Genomic DNA, 19,205 nt, shown 5'->3' with positions numbered 1-19,205 from the left:
TGTTAAGAATCCAAATGGTTAACCTTAATGAGTAAAAACTATAATAATTGTCATTTCACTGTATTTCACATTTCAAATAATTTTATTTGCTAAGATTTTGTAATGAATAAAATGTTTTAATCTGTGTAAAACTATGATCAGAAATAAATTAATATGAAAATAAAAAAAGAATTAACATACTACACAAACAAGAACAGGTTCCCGAAGGAAGTGTTAGAATTCAGTTTACTTATTTGCATTTTCCCAATTTTCGCCCATCTTATTCTGCAATGATCGGAATCTACAAAGCCAGTGTGATTTATCAGAGAGATCATTCAACTATTTGAATTAAGATTTATCTTTCTAGGAAATCTCTCTTAAATTATTCATATAAAGTGAAGAGAAAGAGCCAATATTTCCATATATGAATGTGCTACAACTACCGGTATTTAGAAGTCTGACACCACGCAGGCAGCGCTTTCTTGTGTTGTTTTTTTTTCAGTGTACAGTAGCTTGACGTTCAGAACGATTTCTTAATAACCCCCACACGGTAATGACATCAGACCGATCACTTAATAACCCCCACACGGTAATGACATCAGACCGATCACTTAACAATCCACACATAGTTACCTCTAAAGTTTTACATTGGGACGACGTGTAAATGCAATTTTTCATCTCAACGTGATATAATATTAATAACCAAACGTCTTGTTTAGAATGTTGTAGAAAAATGCTACGTGTACAAAGTACATTGTGTTGATATTTTCGTTATCAATTGATCAACAGCAAAAGAGCAATGGAGAGCCAAGATCCGCAATCAATGAAACAAAGAGGTGGTCATGATATCTGAATATACCTATGTTACAACGTCGTTCTTACGCACCTGTCTACAGGTAGTTCTGTATTCTAAAGAAGTTAACGCGGATGAATACACCAGCAATGTTAAAAGCTCAAACAAATAGTTTGAAATGGAATGTACATAAAAACCTATTGAAATACAACTTGAATGTGTATGCTACTAAACTTTTTCGATTGACAACCGGCAGCAATCAATGTTAGAACATGGAAAATTGAATTGTGAAACTGTATACAAATAGAAAAACAAAACATCGAGGCTTCAAAGATATTCAGTTACAAGCCGACATAACTCTCCAATTACTTGTCCTTATTTTTGTCCTAATTTTTAGGTTATTTTTACAGAGATTATTCCAATATAAACCAGTTTTACTTTGACCAAAACTGGGCGGTTTATCCACCATGTTGTAACTTCACAAACGATCGGCACTGGCTGGTCGAGTTTAACTACATGTAATTGCAGCTGCATTTCAAAATCGGTCTCTGACGTAACGAAACAAAATGACACCGATTGAAATTGATATATATGTATATATGAACTTCTTTAACGAATTTCACTATTTTGTTATATAATTGTTATCAATATTTTTTTAAATCTAAGCTTCACATAGTTTAAGGACACAGAATGCGGTGATGTGTATATATATCATAATAGTTAACTTTGTAGAAGTTGCTCTATGATTTACGAACTAAATGTCCTCAGTCTATTAAGTTTGCCCTACGATGTACTTACATGTTTCAAATGTCCTCAAACTATTAAGTTTGCCCTATACACAGATCAGGATTATAGGCGCTCCTCATCCATATCGATGTATAAAAAGCTTCATTTCTATGCTACTTTAGTATAGGGGTGAACTTTTTTTATACCTCGAGTTTATGGTCGAAATGTACATTTAAAACGGTAAACCACATTCTATTGAAAACACAACATCTTATACGTTTAAAAAACTACTCACTCCCAGTTTGACTCGGGTGGCGGGAGGTCTCCAATGGTTGTTAGGGTCAGCGTGGACCAGAAGAGCGACGTCAAGTACTTCCGGGTCACAGAGGCAAACTGCCCGACCGGTTTCGGATACGACCAATCGCCCTCGAATTCCTCCGCCTCAGAAATCAAGTAATAGAAAGCTGCGAACCAGTGCGATCCTAGGAACAAGATGTGTGTCAAGTTCGCTACACGGAAAAAGTTAGGGAAATGTGTTCTGGTCTCCAGCAAATGCAAAAAGCGAAAAGATCGGTAGACTTTCAGAAATCTTGGAAAGCGCAGCATGGGATGAATGCCAACAGTAAACTGAAGGAAGTCTAATGGTGTTAAAGAAACCAGATCCAGAATGATGGCTTTTGTCTGTGCGTATCGCATCAATAGCTTCTTAGAATCATATACCATTATTCCCTTATCGAGAAATCCAGTCCGAATTTGCACAAAAATGTCCAATATATATAAGCTATCACAGAAAATATCACATCCTATCCAAACCATCATGTTTCCTTCTTGAATCTCGCGAAAAGCTTCCCGCGCAATGCACGTCCAAAGATTGTAGAGTATGGCCAGGGTCAGCAGTCCCAGCCAGTAGAACATGATATTACCGTCTGGCTGGAGCACGGTATGGTGCCTCGAGCGACTAACATCCGGGGTCTCCGTATTCTCGAGGTGCTCGTTGATGGTCCCGATGGATTCTGAACGGTAGGGCTGTCGTGTCGAAAATTTCTTCAAGAAGGAATCATCTCTGTTAAGTCCCTTTTTCATAGAAACCGCTGCGTTGGTTACGCGCACGGCATGCCGTATACTGCGCCATCTACGTCCAACGTTACCGGAAGTCAGACGCGGATGTGGATGAACCTGGAGTCTCTCGAACTTTGGAGATCCGGGACTTTGTAATGAGGTGGTACTGAGTCTTCGTTTGCTTTCGTCGTCTGAATGTTGGTCTGGGTTTTTGTAGGAAATTTCCTCTTTTTCTGCGCCTTCTTCATTTATCAGCAGTTCGATGCTGTTTGTAAACAATTGTTTGTCTGTCTTTTCCTCACTCATCCCTCCTCGTCTTCGACAATGGCGTCTAGCTTTGGAATCCTACTCTAAAAGAATTACTGATTCAGTATCTGATATTCACATACAAACGGATCACTTGTTTATTACAAGTTAAAAGGCAGTCAATGAGCTTTTTATTTATTTTTCTTTACACTGGATGTCTGAGGAAGCAGATGGTAGACTTAACTGTCCATTTGTCTGCCATGTTTGTCTCTAGTATATCGTGATCTTTGGTATACTGATAAAACTTTTATTACATTAGGAAGTTTGATCTTTCTGATTTATCCAAACCAATAATAATGTTTCATATCTATTACCCGAGGCCTTCAACTTTAAAAACCTTTCAATTAAAAAAAATGGACTTTCGGGTGGTATTGCAAGTGATAAAGAAGAAATGTATCTGTGATCCTAACGTTCAGAATATCATTCTTGTCGTCAGTCGCACTAAATAGGGCAGAATATCATTGTTGTCGTCAGTCGCACAAATTCCCTATTCCTTAATCACAAATGTTCGTGAGCGCTAGAGAGCAGATGCATTTGCTTAGCTAAACAGGCAAACCTCAAACTAAACGCCAAGAGTTACCATAAAACTAACCGCCAAATAAATAAATTCAATCAATTGCTAATAATGGCAAGTTAACATTATTATAGAAAAACATCTTAAACTAAAGTCTAAAATAATACTGGTTAGTTAGTAGTCGGTTTGGCCTTACCGTTAACAGACTAGTGTATCGGATCTCCATCCCTGACTAAGCTTCAAATTAAAAGCCCCGTATGTTGCAAATCACTCCGTCAACCAGTAACATGTTCTACTGGGCAAATGCCTTTTAATGATATCAAATAATCAAGCGTTTTACCTGCTGAAGGTAGACAGCTGTTTCCCGCGGGTCCTGTGGAGGCAGCGTGTGGCATCAGGAGAAGGACAGGTGGCTTCCTTAATCTCTGTCAATAGTCGTGGAAAAAGTCAATCACATCGGCTAAAGACCGGCATTGATATCATAAAAAGGAAATCCTGTGCTAATAGATGGCTGTGAAAACGGTTGTAAAATTTTTACAACCAGAATGCAGAAACGGTATCCATTGGTACTTGCGATTAATTATTAGCCTAAATAAACTGGTCTTCCAGTCGTATTGTAAAATCTGAACAGTTATTGCTCCTCCAATCAATACACGCTATCCGACAGCCCACTGACCAGGGAACTAGACTAATCAAAAGCCAACTCTCTCCGAATAAATATATTTCCATATCTTTTGTGAGCATGGGTTTTTAATATCAAGATGTTGATGGTTGTTGGAATGAAGATTTTGGCAAGCCGATATAGGGCCTACTGCATGATCTCTTGGCCCCAATAACGATTAGCCACGCCTGGGTGCGATATTCATACTCGGCGGAGAAATAGCAAGAGATCAGAATTCATTTTTTTCTCTTGAAGATTGGATTATTTATCGACAACTCGGGGTAAAACATATTCTGCGGAGAGAATATCACTCTATTTGCACCCCCCCCCCTCCCCACACCGAAACAAAAGTTCCGAGAGTATAGGGCCAATATGATTGAGGGATTTCTATAACGGAACCACTGGAATGAACCCCGATGCGGATACTGGGATGAGTTCCTAGGTCATAGACTAAGCCTGTCGATACGATCTCTTGGATTCATTACAATCACATACTTAATGTTCTACGAACAAATTCATGGCGAAAAAATATCTGTTACTTCTATTATAGTTCTCAGAGAGAGAGAGAGAGAGAGAGAGAGAGAGAGAGAGAGAGAGAGAGAGAGAGAGAGAGAGAGAGATATGCGTGTATAAGAAGTATATACCTGTACATGCATAAGGAAGTAAAACATACTACCATTTACATCGTCTCATCAGTTTGCCGTTTATCACCATAGATCATTACAGAAATGATTAAGGGGCTTTTTACCGCCGGATATTGAGAGCGGTTGTCTTTGCCCTTTATAATGTAGTTTATAGACCCCACTTTACACTAATTAACTATATACACTTAGAGAAAGAATTGCTGATTAAAATTCAAATACAAACTTCAATTAGCGGACACAAGTGTATGTGTGCAATCGATTTTTCTCTAATAAAAAGCTTACAATGACACCAAACAGTTTAGTTTCTCCTTTAAATGGGATTTTCAATAACACTTCTAAAGCATCTCTTTAAATTCATTTCAGTCACAAATAAGCTAACTGAATAAATCTCACGAGAGTTTATTGAAAAATTCTGATATATTTTTTCGATAATAACATAATCTTTTTATGTTGACAGATCTATCGAAATCAATGTTACTGATAGCAGTTGAATCCTTTTAAATTCAGTAAACATTTAAATTCAGAAAATGAAATTATGCGACTACCTTGCTGCAGTTGCGTCTATATCCTCTCCCAAGCAGAGCGCTGACTGGCTGTGTGGGATTTACACATCACTCGCCGCTGTTAGGTGACAACGATCGGGAGAAATCAAAGAGTGAGAAGCTGAGAAGAATACTACCATTTTATAGGTAACAGAGCAAGGTGTTCAGTGTAAAACTGTTAAATAGCTCTCTCTCTCTCTCTGTCTCTCTCTCTCTCTCTCTCTCTCTCTCTCTCTCTCTCTCTCTCTCTCTCTCCACTTAATCTACTATAATATCCATTACATTATCTGACATTTTCTGTTATGTAACTGTCTGTATAAATTTTGACCGCGTATGTTGTGTAACAATATTGTGATTTACAGCGTTAGCAATGTATCTGTCCGTGTAAGTTTTGACATTTTCCGTTGTATAACTGTCTGTATAAATTTTGACAGCGTATGTTATGTAACTGAATTGTTACTGACAGTGTCCGCTATGTATCTGTCCGTGTAAATTTTGACATTTAATGTCGTTTAACTGTCTATATAAATTTTGACAGCGTATGTTGTGTAACAATATTGTGAATTACAGCGTTAGCAATGTATCTGTCTGTGTAAATTTTGACATTTTCTGTTGTGTAACTGTCTATATAAATTTTGACAGCGTATATTGTGTAACTGTATTCTGATAACAGTGTCAGAATTGTATCTGTCTGTGTAAATTTTGACATTTTCCGTTGTATAACTGTCTGTTTAAATTTTGACAGCGTATGTTGTGTAACTGTATTGTGATTGACAGTGTCCGCTATGTATCTGGCCGTGTTATTTGACATTTAATGTCGTGTACCTGTCCGTATAAAATTTGACAGCGTATGTATCGTAACTGTATTGTTATTGAAAGTGTCCGCTATGTATCTGTCCGTGTAAATTTTGACATTTTCTGTTGTGTAACTGTCTGTATAAATTTTGACCGCGTATGTACTGTAACTGTATTGTAATTGACAATGTCAGCTATGTATCTGTCCGTGTAAATTTTGACATTTTTCTGTTGTGTAACTGTCTGTATAAATTTTGACCACGTATGTTGTGTAACTGTGTGTATAAATTTTGACCGCGTATGTATTGTAACTGTATTGTAATTGACAGTGTCAGCTATGTATCTGTCCGTGTAATATTTGACATTTTTCTGTTGTGTAACTGTCTGTATAAATTTTGACCGCGTATGTTGTGTAACTGTATTGTAATTGACAGTGTCAGCTATGTATCTGTCCGTGTAAGTTTTGACATTTTCTGTCGTGTAACTGTCTGTATAAAATTTGACGGCGTATGTTGTGTAACTGTATTGTAATTGACAGTGTCAGCTATGTATCTGTCCGTGTAAGTTTTGACATTTTCTGTTGTGTAACTGTCTGTATAAAATTTGACCGCGTATGTTGTGTAATTGCATTGTAATCGACAGTGTCAGCTATGTATCTGTCCGTGTAAATTTTGACATTTTCTTGTGTGTAACTGTCTGTATAAATTCTGAAAGTGACTTTATCTCTCCGTATGAATCTTGAGTGTTCGTGGTTTAGAGTTCCGTAAAAATATTGTAGGTGTATGTTGTGTAGCTGTCCGTAATCTTGACAGTGTATGTTTTGACATTACACTATCCGTATAAATATTGACAGTGTATGTTTTGACATTACACTATCCGTATAAATATTGACAGTGTATGTTGTGACATTACACTATCCGTATAAATATTGACAGTGTATGTTGTGACATTACACTATCCGTATAAATATTGACAGTGTATGTTTTGACATTACACTATCCGTATAAATATTGACAGTGTATGTTTTGACATTACACTATCCGTATAAATATTGTCAGTGTATGTTGTGACATTACACTATCCGTATAAATATTGGCAGTGTATGTTGTGACATTACACTATCCGTATAAATATTGACAGTGTATGTTTTGACATTACACTATCCGTATAAATATTGGCAGTGTATGTTTTGACATTACACTATCCGTATAAATATTGACAGTGTATGCTGTGTAGATGTCCGTCATCTTGACAGTGTATGTTGTGACATTACACTATCCGTATAAATATTGACAGTGTATGCTGTGTAGATGTCCGTAATCTTGACAGTGTATGTTTTGACATTACACTATCCGTATAAATATTGACAGTGTATGTTGTGACATTACACTATCCGTATAAATATTGACAGTGTATGTTGTGACATTACACTATCCGTATAAATCTTGACAGTGTATGTTTTGACATTACACTATCCGTATAAATATTGGCAGTGTATGTTGTGACATTACACTATCCGTATAAATATTGACAGTGTATCCTGTGTAGATGTCCGTAGTTTTGAAAGTTTTTTATCATCATGATAGTGTATGTCGTGTAGCTGTCTGTAAAAAATTAACAGTGTCTGTTTTATGACTGTCCGTATACTAGTAAATCTTGACATTTATCTTAAATTTCATCGTCTTTGTTGTGTCTGTCTGTCTGTCTGTATTTGTCAGTTTATTTGTTAGTTCTCGTAGGTTACAGATGTTCACAATTGCATATTTGTAACAAATTAAATCTGTTCTCTCTCGAGGTTGCTATAATAGGACATCAAGGAGAGCATTACCACTCAGTCATCATTGATTGGGAGTGGGCGCAGTGCCTTATCGAGTTTGACCACATACAAAAAACGCGCTAATACTTCAGCATTCAGTGGCCCTGCGTTATAAGTTTCGATAGACATGAGGGCATAGTCAATGGCGTGCATTAACATCATGGTTAGTAAGTTAGTGTAGTTTATAATGCCGTGAACACTGGAAAGGCTTGTTAAATAGTTTGTATTTCGAAAGCAACATTATTGATTGATTTTCATGCCTCAGTTATGCAAATTGTAACTTTGATTTATACGAAAATACAAACTAACAGACTTGGTCTCTATCTTCACTGGTGCACTTATTTAAGTCCATATAGCTTAATGGTGAAGATGTGTGTAATACGCTGACGCTCATCCTAGGTCACTTTTAGACTTCGCAGCGGCGGATGTGAAAGTTCTCTTGAAGTAATGTTGTTTCTTAATGTTATATTTATTTCCAATTGTCTCAAATTCAGAGATAAGTAATAATTATGACATTCAAAATCTACCCTAGGAGATAAAGTTGGTTGATACTGAGTTATGTCTACTAAGAATCCCTACAGGCCTAACAGAATTGATAACTTGGTGAGAACTGTAAGCGTAATATTCATTTCCTCAGGTAGTTCACTAGTTCACTCCTAAATGTGTACATGTATGCCGTGTAATCATATGAACAAAACATGCTACAAATATACAAAGAAAAGGGAAGGGTAGTGTTCATCTTCGAGTTATGACTTTTTAATTTGACCATTTTACACTGAAAAAGAAATTATCGACGCTAATAATTTCAAAAATCAAATGCTTTTACAGTTGAGTTGTGTATGACATACAATGTACTACATGTATCTTATATATAGTATTACATCAAATATTTTTGTTTTCCATAATGCAAATCGATCAGGATAAATAAAGCACAAAAACTCCATGAATCAAGATGCACAAATTGGTGACCTTTTGCACTTAACTTTACATTTACAGCTGTTTATAAAATCAATATTTTTATTTTCATTTAGTTTTTGTTTATACATGTATGTCTACACAATGCAACAATTTAAGGAATGAATTAATTTGCTATAGAGTGGTATTAGGTACTTTAACGATAATGTAAACGAAAATGGTTTAAAACCCGCAGAATGGTTTAGTGACCAACTTGTCTGTAAAAGAAACTGGATATGTGAATATATAATTATAAAAACGATCTTTATAAAATGTTTTCAAAAATGTGATTTTTCAGATATTCAATATAAAAACATTGTATTCGGAAAAACGTCTTTTGAACTGTGTTTTAAAAACCATGTATACATCTGCGATATTGATTCAAAGCTAATTTATGACATTTTTTGTCAAAAACAATTTGTAGCAGCATTACATCAATTTTACTATAAACATGTTTTTGAAATTTCCAAGGAATCATGGAAATTTATTTATGAACAAAAAATCTTAGCCATTAAAGACAAGAAAATATCTGACTTCAATTAGAGCTACTAAATAATCTATAATGTAATAGAGAAATGGTGAAAAGATGGAAAATTGTTGAAAATGGTATGTGTGTCTTTTGTTATGATGTAAAGGAAAACAACGAGCATCTCATTCTAAGATGTAAGAATGTAAGTCAAATATGGGATACTGTTAAAAAAGTTTAAATTTTGATGTATCATGGTAAACAATAGTAATAGGCTTTTATTTTGAAAAGAATGAGATAACATTATTTCTTAACAGTTTGATTTAAGTATAAAATGTATTGTAGAATTGAAAACAAAGAGGAAAAACCGCAATAAATATGTAATCATATTAAATATGTACTATCTTTTTTCTGTAAGATTTACAAATCGCTGTCACAAAGGAGTTTTGCAATCCTTTTAAAACGTATTAGAAGCAGTTTATAATTCATATAAGAGGTAAATTTATACATAACTTATTTTTATTTTTTATAGCAGGTCCACATGTACCAGGTACATGTATGGTCGCTGTTTTGCTAACATGGGGCATTAGAGACTTGTAGTTAGTAGATTGTGGCCCTTCATGTTAGCATAAGCAATATCTTATTGTACTAAAAGTGAAATATACATGTATGTTTGAACAATTCTGAAACCTTTTTCATTACCTTTTTGTCAATCATTTTTTATGTTGTTTTTTTTTTTCAAATATTTTTTACTTATAAGACTTCTGTCGAATACTCTGTATGAAAATGTGCATGTCTACTTATATTTAAAGATCCTATACATCTATGTTGAATAATTATGAAGTAAGTACTTTTGTTATTGTTTGAAAACAAAATGTCAATAAACAATAAATCTAAAAAAAAAAATGCTATAGCCAATTTAAACAATTTAAATTCAAAATGGATTGAGGCAGATTACACTCTATAAACCGCGAGAGGTTTGATATAGAGAAAACGCGTAAACTGTTCCAACCTATTTTATGTAATTATGACTTGGGTAGGTATATATTGAATTCTTCCCTTCTTATTTAATTTTTTGCGATTAATTGTCGTTTAAAACGGTCATTTGACCTATAAAATGATATTGAATTGTACAAAATATAAACGTAACGTCAGACGAATTAATTTGGCCCCGGGGCCATGAAACTAAGACGAGATTTATTTTGATCCCTAGCTCACTTTCTCACAAGGATACAATGTAATATAGTGGAAAAGTGAGACTGAGATCAAAAGTGAGCTCGGCTAAGTTTTATGGCATTACTGTGTTGTAGGCAACATTCTTTATACGATACAAAATAATTTTTTCAGCCAATCATAAAGCGCGTTACATCTAGAATTATATTATATAATATACATGTGACGTTAAGATTTATAATGAGGGTTTTAAAGGCCAAATTGTGCCAAAAAATAAGCATAATATTTTTTCAGTTTTTCTTCATATGTATTTGTCTTTTCTAAAGCTAAAAGATTATCAAACTTCGTGATTTTGATTTCAAATTCCCAAATCCACAGAATATGTCAAATAAATCATGAGTTCAAGTTTGCTTGCATTACAAAGTCAAAGCATTAGTTAAGGGATTAACAATTTTTAAAATTTCATAATTTTTATCATTTCTTTATTTTTTTAAAGCACTTTTTGCAAAAAATACAGTTCTCCATAAACCATGGTGGTTTATTAGGCTTCTTTCTATCATGTAAGAATAATTGAATAATTATCGTCCTGTGTTGATTATATATATATATATATATATATATATATATATATATATATATATATATATATATATATATATATATATATATATATATAGAAAACTTAAATGAATAAAAACACAAAGTCCGAGTAAAACATAAGCGCTTTCATTTTCATCTTCAGATGTTTTACAACTAACCAAGGTAACGCCGTTATTGTGACGTCATAATAACGTTAGCAAAGTCTCTGGTGTTGACGTCACAATTTTGGCGTATTTTTAAGCATAACACATATCAATGAAATAAAAACAATGTAATTTAACACAAACATTGAAATGGTACACGGATGTTATAATAAACTGTTCAATTTAGGTTTATATATTCTTATAAAATGTTTTTCTTTTTCTCGTCTTTCAGAAGTATTACACTCGCACATTTTATAAAAAGGGAAAACAGTAAAAGATTTCTTTCCACATACGTCCAGATGTTCACTGAGTTTTATTTTACGATATTCCGGTGAATTAATATGTTGTTTGTGTATCCGGATAGTTAGTTAAGATATATTTTCCAGTGTCCTCCTCGAAAAAGTTAACCAGACATTCGAGGAGGAAAAAATTAGATAGAAAAGATTTACTTAATCCCATTCAACGGAACAAAACTCAATGCATAATCCCATTAGTAACAACATATAACCCAAGAAATCCAAACGTTACTCGTACAGTCAAACATCTTAACGAAGTCTTGAAGACGGATGAAACCTTTTCTAAAATATTTGAAAAACAGAAGTTTATTAACAGTAAAAGACAACCAAAGAATCTAAGAAGAATTCTCACCAAGTCAAATTTCACAGAAAAAACAGATTACAAAGTAACCAAATGCCAAGATCCGCGGTGTGGTACCTGCCCATATATCAAAACAGGACAAAAATTTAACTTTAGTGGAAAAGAGTTCACTATCAACAATAACATGTCATGCCAAACCAGAAATTTAATTTATGTTATCACATGTTCTGGTTGTGGAGAACTTTATATTGGTGAAACAGGAAATGCATTACGGGAACGAATCCGGATACACAAACAACATATTAATTCACCGGAATATCGTAAAATAAAACTCAGTGAACATCTGGACGTATGTGGAAAGAAATCTTTTACCTTTTTCCCTTTTTATAAAATGTGCGAGTGTAATACTTCTGAAAGACGAGAAAAAGAAAAACATTTTATAAGAATATATAAACCTAAATTGAACAGTTTATTATAACATCCGTGTACCATTTCAATGTTTGTGTTAAATTACATTGTTTTTATTTCATTGATATGTGTTATGCTTAAAAATACGCCAAAATTGTGACGTCAACACCAGAGACTTTGCTAACGTTATTATGACGTCACAATAACGGCGTTACCTTGGTTAGTTGTAAAACATCTGAAGATGAAAATGAAAGCGCTTATGTTTTACTCGGACTTTGTGTTTTTATTCATTTAAGTTTTCTATATCTTATCCGACCACTGTGAATTTTTTCTGGATTTACCTATATATATATATATATATATATATATATATATATATATATATATATATATATATATATATATATATATATATATATATATATATATTGCGTATTTAGGCTGAGATTTTCAAATATAATTTAATGCTTTCTGCTGTAGTAAATAATCCATGTATATCTTATCCTTGTAATTCTTGTAAAAAAAAATGACAGTTAAAGACGCGTGGGCGTGGAAAGAATATAGCATTGAATGATTTATTTTTGACGTCGTCGTGTCAATAACTGCCGTCAGGTAAGCAGACAAATTGAATAACGCGCGTTAGCGCGTTATGATAATTTGTCTGCTCACCTGACGGCAGTTATTGACACGACGACGTCAAAAATAAATCATTTAATGCTTATATTTACATTCCCTTACTGAAGAAATCAATTGTTAACTTATATCGCTCGATATAAAGTGCAGATCACGGAGGGAGTGAATAAGTAACAGCAAGAACAGCTGTTTTGTAAAACCGGTTTAAACTGGTTTTCACATAGACTGTTGAGATGAGATCGACGAGCATGAAAATATAATCCATGATAAATAACTCTTGAAATGTTGCTTTTAACAATAAAGTCCACTTTTTGTTTCATAATTATAAAACATGGTGTTTTGACAACGTTCATGAAATACATTTTTTAACCGATAACATAGAAATCACGGTTTAAGAACTATTTATGTATATTACTCGTAAATTCATACGCAGTGAATAGGTGTTGCATTTAGAGGCATTTAAACATCACGGAATTTAATGGAAAAACACAGTAGAATATAAATATAAGCAAATAAACACGTTTGGGTACATTTCAAAACTTGATATTCAACTTTTAATTATTCAGTCTTACTTGCTCGTATTTTTAATGTGATTCAATTTATTTTCTCAAATCGCGAATCCCTCAATCTGCCTTAATTCTAAATCGTGGTTAATTATTCAAAAAACAAAACCAAAAACAATTGCACATTACCAACCTGAGGTGGCTCCCTACATCAAGGTTTATATTCTTTATGACACTACGTCATAAGATGGCGATTTAAATGTTTTGTGTAAGTGTTTGTATCAATTTGTTTAAGTATTATCATAGCTCGTTTAATTAAAGTACTGGGCTTGTGAACATTAAAAAAATCCGCCAAGCCTAATAAATTAAATTATTATAGCTATATCCTTTTGCAAAAATCTTATCTTATTTTTCGCCTAATTGACTTTTTCCTTCTTATGCACCCTACTCCTTTTTCATAATCAAGTCGTTTTATACTGAATTGAAAAGCTTTAGAATAGTGAGCATCTTTAAAAAGAAAAAGTTGTAACGCAATTAAGTTTAAATGTGTACGGTGTCCTAATATCTTAATTCTAGTTATGAAATAATGTGTTTTCAAAATTTTGATTATGGAAAAAGTCATATTTTGACGCTCATATTGTAAAAAATTGTGTTAGTAGACTAATTTCTTACAATGCAAAGACTAAGCTGATTACATGTGTACTGTTCAACTGATAACAGAAGTGTTCTGTCAAATCGCTCAAAACTGGTTCCAGAAAAAAAGGGAAACAGAGCAAAATTTACATTAGTTATTGCAAGTGATTATACAGATGACATTTTAACTACAGCATAAAGTAGAATCTCAGAAATTATGAAGAGGCCGAAGCTAAAATCGAGAGAAAGTGGAGGAAATAGAGCAATCAAATATTTGACAGATGAACATGCAATGTAGAAATATCCGGTAAAAACGAGGGTTCTGTGGGCCAGTCTAGGGGGTGGACTTTGTTCGGAGAGACCCCCACAAACAGAGCTGAGCAAAATACATACATGTATATAAAAAAATATAGTTTATAGAATAATAAGATTTTCAATGGGTAAATTCATTGTATACCCCTATTTGACTTGATTTAGACAATCAAGTACATGTACGTGTCCCTAGCTGAATATTTTTCTAATGAATTTTTTCTTACGTTTTGCTTAAATTTACAATCCGAAAGTAAATAATGAAGTTCTTACCATTTCTCCAGAATCAGGTCATTTTCTAACTACAGTGTAATTAGCCGCCGGGGACCTCTCATTACCTACATTACCTACATTAAAGGGTTTATATTTACCTTCAGAAGCGTCCAGGGTTAGTTTGACTTCGTCAAATATTTTCTCACCTATTATTTACATATATCGTCAACTTGTGAAGCCATGCATGGTAACGTTTTTAAAAGATTAGACATCATTATGTAAAATATTACCATGGTATCTACTCTTAAAACTTATATCATACATGTACTATTTTCAGGGTAATTAACGCCCTGTGTAATTTTCGTCCTTCTACACTTGCAAACAATTTCGCCCCGTCTTGAATTCGCTCAGACACAGTTGTGTTTAAAGAAAAATAATATATATATGAGACATAGGGATTCATCCAGTCTTTATTCGCCCGCTGGCAACGAGGGCGAAAGGGACGAAAATAAAATGGGAGCGATTATTTCCCTATATACATGTATATTAGATTTCTCCAATTTCTTACATTTCAACAGGTATTAGTCACCCCCTTTTAGCATCAAAGTAATGAATGTGAGATTTTGAAGTACATGCACTTGTTAATGTTTATAGTATTGTATGATTTATCCAGTTCATGGTTTCATCAATATTCGTGCTGAATACCAGTTTTCCTTAATTTCGTTGCTGAGCTGATCCAAAAAATTAAATGTCTATTGAAATATAATATTTAATAAACTAATGTTCTTATATGGTAATCATCCACGAATTTACGTATCCTTGAAATTGTGGTTTTCACTTAATCCAAGAAAATTGGTGCCCGCAGATATTAATGAAACCATGGTGTACCTACATACTCTTCATATCAGAAAATTCTACTAAATCCTTGAACTATAGCTACCCTGCCAATAAATCCTTGATCTATAGCTACTCTGCTGATAAATCCTTGAACTATAGCTACTCTGCTGATAAATCCTTGATCTATAGCTATTCTGCTGAAAAATCCTTGAATTATAGCTACTCTGCTGATAAATCCTTGAACAATAGCTATTCTACTGACAAATCCTTGAACTATAGCTACTCTGCTGATAAATCCTTGCACTATAGCTACCCTGCTGATAAATCCTTGAACTATAGCTATTCTGCTGATAAATCATTGACCTATAGCTACTTTTCTGATAAATCCTTGAACTATAGCTACTCTGCTGATAAAACCTTGAACTATAGCTATTCTGCTGATAAATCCTTGCACTCTTGCTAATCTGCTAATAAATTCTTGCACTATAGCTACCCTGCTGATAAATCCTTGAACTATAGCTAACCTGCCGATAAATCCTTGAACTAATGCTACTCTGCTGAAAAATCCTTGAACTTTCGCTACTTTGCTGATAAATACTTGAACTATAGCTATTCTGCTGATAAATCATTGAATTATAGCTATTTTGCTGATAAATTCTTGAACTATAGCTACCCTGCTGATAAATCCTTGAACTATCGCTACTCTGTTGATAAATCATTGAACTATCGCTACTCTGATTATAAATCATTGAACTATCGCTACTCTGTTGATAAATCATTGAACTATCGTTACTCTGCTGATGAATCATTGAACTTTCGCTACTCTGCTGATAAATCATTGAACTATCGCTACTCTGCTAATAAATCATTGAACTATAGCTACTCTGCTGATAAATCATTGACCTATAGCTACTTTTCTGATAAATCCTTGAACTATCGCTACTCTATTGATAAATCATTGAACTATCGCTACTCTGCTGATAAATCATTGAACTATCGTTACTCTGTTTATAAATCATTGAACTTTCGCTACTCTGCTGATAAATCATTGATCTATAGTTATTCTGCTGATTAATCCTTGAACTGTAGCTATTTTGCTGATTAATCCTTCAACTATAGCTACCCTGCCAATAAATCCTTGAACTATGGCTACTCTGCTGATAAATCCTTGAACTATAGCTACCCTACTGATAAATCCTTGATTTATAGCTATTCTGCTGATAAATCCTTGATCTATAGCTATTCTGCTGATAAATCCTTGATCTATAGCTACTCTGCTGATAAATCATTGAACTATAGCTACTCTGCTGATAAATCCTTGATCTATAGCTACTTTGCTGATAAATCCTTGAACTATAGCTACTCTGCTGATAAATCCTTGATCTATGGCTATTCTGCTGATAAATCCTTGAATTATAGCTACTCTGCTGATAAATCCTTGAACAATAGCTATTCTGCTGATAAATCCTTGAACTATAGCTACTCTGCTGATAAATTCTTGCACTATAGCTACTTTTCTGATAAATCCTTGAACTATAGCTACTCTGCTGATAAATCCTTGATCTATAGCTACTTTTCTGATAAATCCTTGAACTATAGCTACTCTGCTGATAAAACCTTGAACTATAGCTATTTTGCTGATAAACCTTGCACCCTTGCTAATCTGCTAATAAATTCTTGCACTATAGCTACCCTGCTGATAAATCCTTGAACTATACCTATTCTGCTGACGAATCCTTGAACTATAGCTAACCTGCCGACAAATCCTTGAACTATTGCTACTCTGGTGAAAAATCCTTGAACTTTCGCTACTTTGCTGATAAATCCTTGAACTATAGCTATTCTGCTGATAAATCATTGAACTATCGCTACTCTGTTGATAAATCATTGAACTATCGCTACTCTGATTATAAATCATTGAACTATCGCTACTCTGTTGATAAATCATTGAACTATCGTTACTCTGCTGATAAATCCTTGAACTATCGCTACTCTGTTGATAAGTCATTGAACTATCGCTACTCTGATTATAAATCATTGAACTATAGCTATTCTGCTGATAAATCATTGAACTATCGCTACTCTGTTGATAAATCCTTGAACTATCGCTACTCTATTGATAAATCATTGAACTATCGCTACTCTGCTGATAAATCATTGAACTATCGCTACCCTGTTGATAAATCATTGAACTTTCGCTACTCTGCTGATAAATCATTGAACTATCATTACTCTGCTGATAATGATCTAGAGAGCTCGAAGGTCGTGGTCTTTTTTTTTAATACTTTATTAATTTCAATAAAAAGTAGAGTTCGATATTATGAAATAGGGAAATATTTTATCTTTTTTTACTAAATAAATGTTTATACCTTAAAAATCATTTTTGAAAAGAAATTCTGCAGATCTATAGTTAATTTGTTGACCACTAGCCTCTTTAAAAGAGTCTGCGTATACAGTGTCCACAGCTCTAGATTTTAATGTTGTCTCAAATCAGTACTGATGAACAGCGTCAATGACCTGTTTTGATCATAAAGATTTTAAATAGGCGTGTTTTTTGTTTGAATCAAGGGGAATTGAATCCTGGAAGATTCCAATTAGAAAAAGAAGATCTCATTTACTTCTGTCTCATTTTCCAGATAGGTTTCAATGATATTAGAAAAACATTCTTATAAAAGGACTAATTTTACTGGTATTACTATTGACTATGACAACTGCTGGTAACGTATTTTACTAAGACCAGTACAGTAATGGTCAAATAATGGTCACTCAACTCTACGATGCATGGAAAACAAGATGATTAATTTTATAAAATCCCATTGATGCGGCCAAATTAGACATAAGACGATTTTTTTTTCAAACTTTGCTTTTTTCATTTACTAATTGCAACGGGGTATAATTGCTCAATGAAATTATAACATTTTTTGAAATATAATATCACTGTATTAAAACGATAGCTCCGGCTCGTTTGGAGCTTTTTAATATACGTACACAGCTTATAGGTCCGCTTCTGAAGTCGTTTGATGTCTGTTGGGCCCTGGTTAAGATTTGCGAACACGGATAGGAATATTAAACCCATCGCTCGAACCGGGTCAACTCTCTGTGACGCTTTGTCTGAATACCTGACGCAATTATCAAAGGGCCAACGTCACAGAATATATATACGAACACCTGACGCATTTAAAATAGGGTCAACGTCAAAGTGTACGGGCATCCGGTTTTGTAAACTTTTGCATTTGGCTACAACGCATCCTACAGCATTTAGCGGAAGGCATCTGCCGCTAAATCAACAGATATAGATCTAATTGTCAGGCATATACATGTATGTATTAATGTATTATTAAAATACCTTAGATGTGCATAATAGTATAGAAATGTGCTAAATCATCATAATTCTCCGAAGACCAGTTAAAAAATGATTTTCCGTCAAATATTGCATATGCTGAATTTGATAAATCTTAAAGTTTAGTTTGGTCCAACAAAGAGTCATGCCTTCTTCATTTGAAAGGAGATAAGTTTTTAAGGCATAGATGAATTTGAAAAAAAATCTCCCAAGGACAAAATTGCATGATTCAAAAGTATAGATTCAAGTTTTTTCACTTAATGAATAATAGGACCCAAGGAAATTTTTCTGGTTTGGAAAGGGGGGGGGGGGTCAGAAGCTTGCATTGATGATATTCAAGGATTGCTTTCTTATTTGAATGTAAACAAAATTGAGTTATGATCCCCATTTCTCTGAATCAGAATGTAATCATATTTGGAAATCATGAAATGTTTAGGAGACTAAGGCCATATAGTACACTTGAAAATTCATATTCTGGTGAGCGATGTGACCAACAGGCCTCTTGTTTAATCTAGTTTTGGTAATGGCTTTAATGTATTGATTTAAAATCTCTTGAATAAC

General features: G+C 33.7%; 1 protein-coding gene across 7 annotated transcripts in view; it reads right to left on the bottom strand.

Annotated features, from left to right (window-relative positions):
* The window catches only part of LOC128190272 (cyclic nucleotide-gated channel rod photoreceptor subunit alpha-like), a 36,475-nt gene extending 21,891 nt beyond the window's left edge, over positions 1-14,584 (bottom strand). For 2 of the 7 annotated variants that reach the window (XM_052862263.1, XM_052862264.1), the window contains exons 1-2: positions 3,574-3,689; positions 1,794-2,902 (exon numbers count right to left, since the gene is read on the bottom strand). In XM_052862263.1, coding sequence (XP_052718223.1) covers positions 1,794-2,902; positions 3,574-3,603 — 1,139 coding nt within the window. In that variant the 5' untranslated portion in view covers positions 3,604-3,689. Of the gene's footprint in view, positions 1-1,793; positions 2,908-3,573; positions 3,690-3,717; positions 4,042-5,227; positions 5,351-14,527 lie in introns of those variants that run through there. The other 5 variants (XM_052862267.1, XM_052862265.1, XM_052862268.1 and 2 more) reach the window with 5 other exon arrangements.
* Positions 14,585-19,205: the final 4,621 nt, after the last annotated feature.

Source organism: Crassostrea angulata, chromosome 6 (assembly GCF_025612915.1).
Source record: "Crassostrea angulata isolate pt1a10 chromosome 6, ASM2561291v2, whole genome shotgun sequence".
NCBI classification, from domain to species: Eukaryota; Metazoa; Mollusca; class Bivalvia; order Ostreida; family Ostreidae; genus Magallana; species Magallana angulata.
Note: the sequence above shows the minus strand (reverse complement) of the source record. Positions and strands in the feature narration are given on the sequence as shown.